Source organism: Sinohyriopsis cumingii, chromosome 7 (assembly GCF_028554795.1).
Source record: "Sinohyriopsis cumingii isolate HCF-2022 chromosome 7, ASM2855479v2, whole genome shotgun sequence".
Taxonomy (NCBI): domain Eukaryota; kingdom Metazoa; phylum Mollusca; class Bivalvia; order Unionida; family Unionidae; genus Sinohyriopsis; species Sinohyriopsis cumingii.
In genome coordinates this window covers 99,371,073-99,377,184 of record NC_142967.1, presented here as the reverse complement: position 1 = coordinate 99,377,184, position 6,112 = coordinate 99,371,073, and the positions used below count along the sequence as shown (strand labels likewise).

Sequence of the window (6,112 nt, the reverse complement as noted above, 5' to 3'; positions counted from 1 at the left end):
AAATGTCACGTTGAGGAACAGTTGCATCAAGTATATACATTGTTGGTCTACCAGTTGATCTTGTCACGGTATATCTGTTATGTGTTGTGATACTCCAAATATGATCAGTTGCTCTTTTTCTGCCACCTTCAAGTTCATCCGGTTTATATAAATATCTCACGGTGATATTACCTAATACCGGTTGTTCTGAAAAATCACGTCGTCGTATTGGTATATTTTTTTTTGTAACTGCTTGAATAGGTTTCATATTTATGGCTAGGTTTGTGTAATTATTTAATGCGGATATTTCATTTGGTGATCTTTCAACCAAATCGTAAGATCTCATATCCTGAATAAATTCCCTCGCATACTGATATCCAATTAACCGCTCAGCAAGTGTTCGATTAAATCGTTCAATAATTGCCTGATCATTATGAATTCCAGTGTGTCCTAGTCGCATTCTAACATTATGTTGTTTCATTAATGATAATACTGCACCCAAAAATTCTCTTCCATCATCAATTTGTAACAATTTTGGCCACTACAGAGGTCCTCGTTGATAAATTATTTTAAATGCATCTGCTACTTCAGCTGCAGATTTTGTTGATAATGGTTCTGCTTCTTTATATCTATTTACAATAGCAACTATTGTAAGTGCATAATTGTATGTTTTTATTAATAATATCATGAGGTAAAAACATAATATCAGCTTGATTAACTTCATTAGGAACACTATTATCAAAATGTGCATATCGAATTCGTTTAGGCGGTGGTAAATAAATTTGCCATGTTGCCTGTTTGGATAACCATAATTTAGCTGTAGAATATTTGACCTTCACTGCGGTGGCAAGTTTATTATTTGCTGCTTTACCCTTCCAAAATATAGTTGGGGAATAATAAATTGATTCCTTTTTTGTATATTACCAACACCTAGCGCTAATTTACCTTTCAATGCGGATTATATTAACCAATTAGCTAATTTCTCTTTAATGGATTTATTAGGAATAGAATTTACTGTATGAACCAAATTCACGTCCGCGATATACTTTTGTTGTAGATCATTACTTCGATAGGCAATATCATGAACAAGATATGCCTGATCAATAGCATGTCTCGGTTCTTCATTTGATTTTGGTTGATCTTGATTGTCAAGTCTAATATCAAGTTGGGTTACGGGACCACAATAATTATATCCTTGAAGTTGTTTTTCTCCTGGATGTTTAGCCCAAGTAATTCCTGGTAATTTTGCCAATTTTCCTGCATTATCACCCCCGTAATTTTTTTTATGTCGTTGACTTTGTTGATGATTTTCGTCCCCAACCTGTATAAATGAATCTAAATTTCTTTGTGCCACATCGTGCAAATTTAACCTTAGCAGCTGATCTGTTATGCGCGTTGTGACCGTAGTTAGACCAGTTGTTGGAGTACGCGCTTACATTTTACACAATATAAATCAATAATATAATTATATCATGAATGTAATTGATTTTTCCGCTACAAACAAAAAACAAGAACCCGTTAAACATCACGCCGCGTTACCAAATTATATTATAATGATTATAATAGGTCCATCTGGTAGTGGAAAAAACACAGTTACTACTTAATTTGATAATGTGATGGTTAAAATGGGATAAATTGTATTTAGTGGCACCATCGGTTGACGATCAGCGATGTCATGAAGTACTTAAGGATTTTAATGAAAATGCATGATTGCTAAATGAACACTGCGATGATGTTATCGAATTTATTACTGATATTAATGAAGCACAGTCCGTAGACTCTACTGTTGGACTTATTAATTTAGTCGTGTATGATGCTGTAATGCTAGACAAAAAATCAAATTCAGCTAGGATATTTTCTCCAGGTAGACATAGAAATACTGATGTGATTTATGTTACTCAGTGATATAAACAGATTCATAAAGTAATTAGAGATAATTGTAATATTCTAGCTGTATTTAATGGAGTTGACACACACACACTGATAAATATTCAACAAACTTGTTGCAGTGGTGACATGGATATTATTAAATTCAGAAATCCATTCAGTCGGGCTCAGTCATCTTAGCATGGATTTATAAAGATGACTTTGCATGATCCTCGAACAAGATATCGAACCGGCCTTGATAAAATATGTTAATGAAATATATGGCAGCAGGGGGTGCGACTCCATATTGGTACCAATCAGTGATTTTTTTTTTACAGTTCGAGGGCATGACAATTCCAAGGTAAACCTATTAAAGTCTGTTCACCCGCCCTGCCGCTGTCTGCACTTGGTAGCTGAGACATGTTTGTCAAGCAATGAACGCATACAGCTATCGAGTTGTTCTGTGGTAGGAGGTAAGCAAGTTGTTAGGTTAGCTTGGATGTCGTGCATTAGTTTGGTTTTATTTATCATACGGTGGTTTCTCTTAGTAGCAGAAACAGATGGAGGGTTAGGGATTGATACGTCAAGATGGCATATAATGCAGAGGTGATCTGATGCAAGGTCATGATATACCAGGGAGGACCGTATAATGTTATCATCAGGTCTATGAAGAATCCTGTCTAAAATGTGACCGTGTTTATGGGTGGGTAGGTTAATTGACTATTTGAGGTTGAAAACATTAGTGGAATCTATGAGTTTTAAAGTATTTGAGTTTCCTGGACAGTCAAAGTGAAAGCTGAAATCTCTAAGAATAATCAGGTTGTCACCTATCGAATTTCCATAGTCCAGGAGATTTATGACAGAAAATTACATATTTATATGTCGTAAAATTTATGTTTCTCAAGATTATATCCTTAATTCTTTCATCTTCACAGTTTGTATGCAGTTGTGTTTTTAGATTAGTAATAACAAACTAATTTTTTCTAGATTTGATTGCAGGAAGGAAAAGGATCAGAAGGCACAAACCATGAGTTAGCTCCTGTCGAATACAACCACACAAAGTTTTTATATGGGCATTTTTCAGACAAAAACACTTTTATATTTTGTAAAGAACCTATAGCAAAAGAACAAAAAGAGAAATTGTCATACAACACCAGCAAATGTCAATGAAGTTTGATAGAAAAGACAAACAGATTATACATACAGCTCATCTAGTGTGTATATTTTTTGGACGTATCACCAAAGATAAAATTTCAATGAAAATTATTGACAGGAAGAAGTTGAAAACTAAGGTAAGAAATTATTTAAAATAAGTCTAACAATCTTTACACTGTGTCACAAGACTGCAAAATTGATATTAATCATGTGACAAAAATAAATTGCCGTACGAGTTGTGTGATTTATTTTAAGACCGGTTTAATTCTTTCAATAAATGATTGTGTTGAGCAACATTTATAAACCTTTTCAATCTTTAATGCTGATATATGAAATTTATGTCATAATCCATTTATTAAGTATTTTGTACTATTTTGGGAAGACAGCATGTGCACGCTTGCTATTGTCTGCTTCTTTGCAAGGATATGATCGTGCTATTATAACTATTAGGGCTGTTCCAGTTAAACATATATGGCACCCAGGGAAGGCAGATTTTTATAAATATGTTCCAGGGTACGTTGATTTCAAAGAGTGCATATTAAAATAATAAGAAAAATCTAAATTGTATATTTCGATGAGTACCCCGCTTTAAAAGTGCCCTCCTAGGGTCCCATGGAACAGCCCTTACTATCAAGAACAATGGTCATTAATCAGTTTAAAGTGATACACGTGTTAGGTATCTAGCGGTGCTCTGATCAGGGAAAGAAGGCTTATCATGGTGTTCAGGATGACAAATTTGATGTAGGGATGACATCTTTCTTCGTACCGAGACACTATTTCAAAATAAAATCTATGACTAGTCACATTTAACATTAGCATCTCTTGGTATAAGCAACTATGAAATGATTCTAAATGACATGTAAACCTATTCAGGAATCGCCTTAAATTTAATTAGGTATTTGATATGTTTATCAATATAGTGATATTATCACATTCATATACACATTTACTAGGAGCACACAAAATATCAAATATGTCTTGATTTGCATAATCACCTGAACATATTTTTCCAGTAATCGAAACAAGCATTAAATGCAATATATGTAAAACATACTAATCAAACAATGATTTAAAATGTGTTCCACAACCCATAATGTTCTTTTATGTTCTGGGGGCAGTGTGTGAGGCATAGCTCTAATAATCTAATATCAGATATTTTAAACAACCAAATAAATATAACACTGTTACCATGACAATAGGGTAATGCTGATTATTGTGCTTTGTAATTAACGATGAAGTATTTTTACTACGCCAGATTTTGCCAATCACATAAGTTAGTGTTAAACTGTTATATGGTAATATGGTAATATATCTACATAAACAATCTAGTATCTCCTCAGACAATATCTGCTTTTAAAACCTCTGATGGATGTTAAGGAATATCGTTATTAATTTCCATATTTATTTTAATTCTTTGTTAAAAGGTAAGAGTAGTGGTCTAAAAGATTATTTAGTTTTTAAAATAGCTCCATAAATCAATGTGAGGTCGTGACCAGAAGAAAATACGATTGCGTTACTTTTATATAAATGGCTTGTTAATCCAGCTCATTAAAATACAGTCTTGAATATATCGATAAAATTTGTATTGTAACACTTTTTTCCGACTGCGGGAAAATAACACTAATGAGGATGGGCACCTTATGACCCGATGCTATTCTCTAATGTCCGATGCTTGACTACATGTGTTTTCTTCTAACCATGTAGAGATGTCATTGTATGACTTTTCGTATTTTTCTAGATTATTTAGTTTACTACAGATGTTGCATAATGCATTACAATATGTCCAAGTATGTCTCTTCGATACATATCTGTCTTTAGATTTCAGGTAGCGAATAAATGTACCCTCGTCTTGAGCAAGTCTTTTCATAAACTTCGCCAGCTCCTGAACTGTAGAGAAATCAGCGCTATTAATAAAAGTATAATTTGGTAGGAGAGCATAGCTGTCTGAATATCCTCGCAGCACAGGTATTAAATCCAATGGAAAGTAGTGAAATAATTTTTCCGTTATGTAATCCTTGCAAAGAGAATTTTCAAAGCTGAGATAAAATTTATAATCTTTTCCAACGCTATCCCTGCATTTGGTACCGCTTCTACTGCAGTTTTGTGTACCACAATTTCCGAAAATATCTACAGGAACATATTTTTTCAAAAGACTTACAAACTCATTTCGTTTGCTGGGAGCATTACAATTGCTTACTATCCATGCTGCAAACTTTGTCTTAGCGCGGAAGATAGCCCCATAGTTTCGTTCAGGAGGGTATATGTTCGTCAGCAAAGCGCCGTAAGGGTGAGGAATATCTGAATCCAAACGGTAGGTCATGGTCCAGTTGAACATTGACTTCCACTGGCTTCCTCGGAAATGTTTTGCACTGTAATAAAAGGGACTTTCAAGACCATAAAATATCCATACTTGATTACGATTTCGTTTTGGTGGTATAAGCGGTGGATCTTGCGGAAAACTGGACGAAGTTGCGTCGAATATTAGAGCACCAGCATTCTCAAGAAATGACCTGTTATACGTAACTATGCAGTTGTCATGAAAACATTTTTTCATGTTTCTATTGCACAACTCTTCTTCTTCTCCAAACCATATAGGTTTATTGAACCAGATAATTTGTATTAGTACATTTTTCTTCTTTACGTCCTCTGATATATTATAACGTGGGCTTACGTCACTGAAAAGTTGTGGTACATCCACTAAATTATTTTTTACATCCTTAAACATGACAGATTGGCCATCTTCTGAACAATTCAATTTTGTATGCTCGAATCTCAGAGAATCAAGCTTTTCAGAAGAGTAGAGCCTTTGTTGCTCGCTGAGTGTTGAAAAGGTATTCCATGGTGCAGATATCCAAATGACGAGAGTTACTACCGCACAACAAACACTTATCAGCATTAGTTTTGCTGAAAAAAGAGAGACCGTAAAGTTTAGTCCTGCCTGATCTGGTGGCAATTTTGTTCATACGTAACACATACATGCATTTTACCATTATATTACTTATAATACAACTCCAATGGAAAGCCGTATCTTTCATTGACCTATATCTTCGCAGTTTATATTATTATATCTTGAAAGCTTATATCCATGACACAAACAATAAGAAAGGAAACT

At 34.2% G+C, this 6,112-nt stretch overlaps 1 protein-coding gene across 1 annotated transcript; it reads right to left on the bottom strand.

Annotated features, from left to right (window-relative positions):
• Positions 1-4,651: 4,651 nt before the first annotated feature.
• Positions 4,652-5,680, bottom strand: LOC149795800 (lewis-type alpha-(1,3)-fucosyltransferase-like). Its single transcript, XM_089963856.1, has one exon. The coding sequence runs from the start codon at positions 5,552-5,554 to the stop codon at positions 4,652-4,654; it is 903 nt and encodes a 300-aa protein (XP_089819982.1). The 5' UTR covers positions 5,555-5,680.
• Positions 5,681-6,112: the final 432 nt, after the last annotated feature.

Excerpts from the sequence above, each read along its gene's own strand:
- LOC149795800 (XM_089963856.1), bottom strand. The coding sequence starts at position 5,554 with ATGAAAAAATGTTTTCATGACAACTGCATAGTTACGTATAACAGGTCA.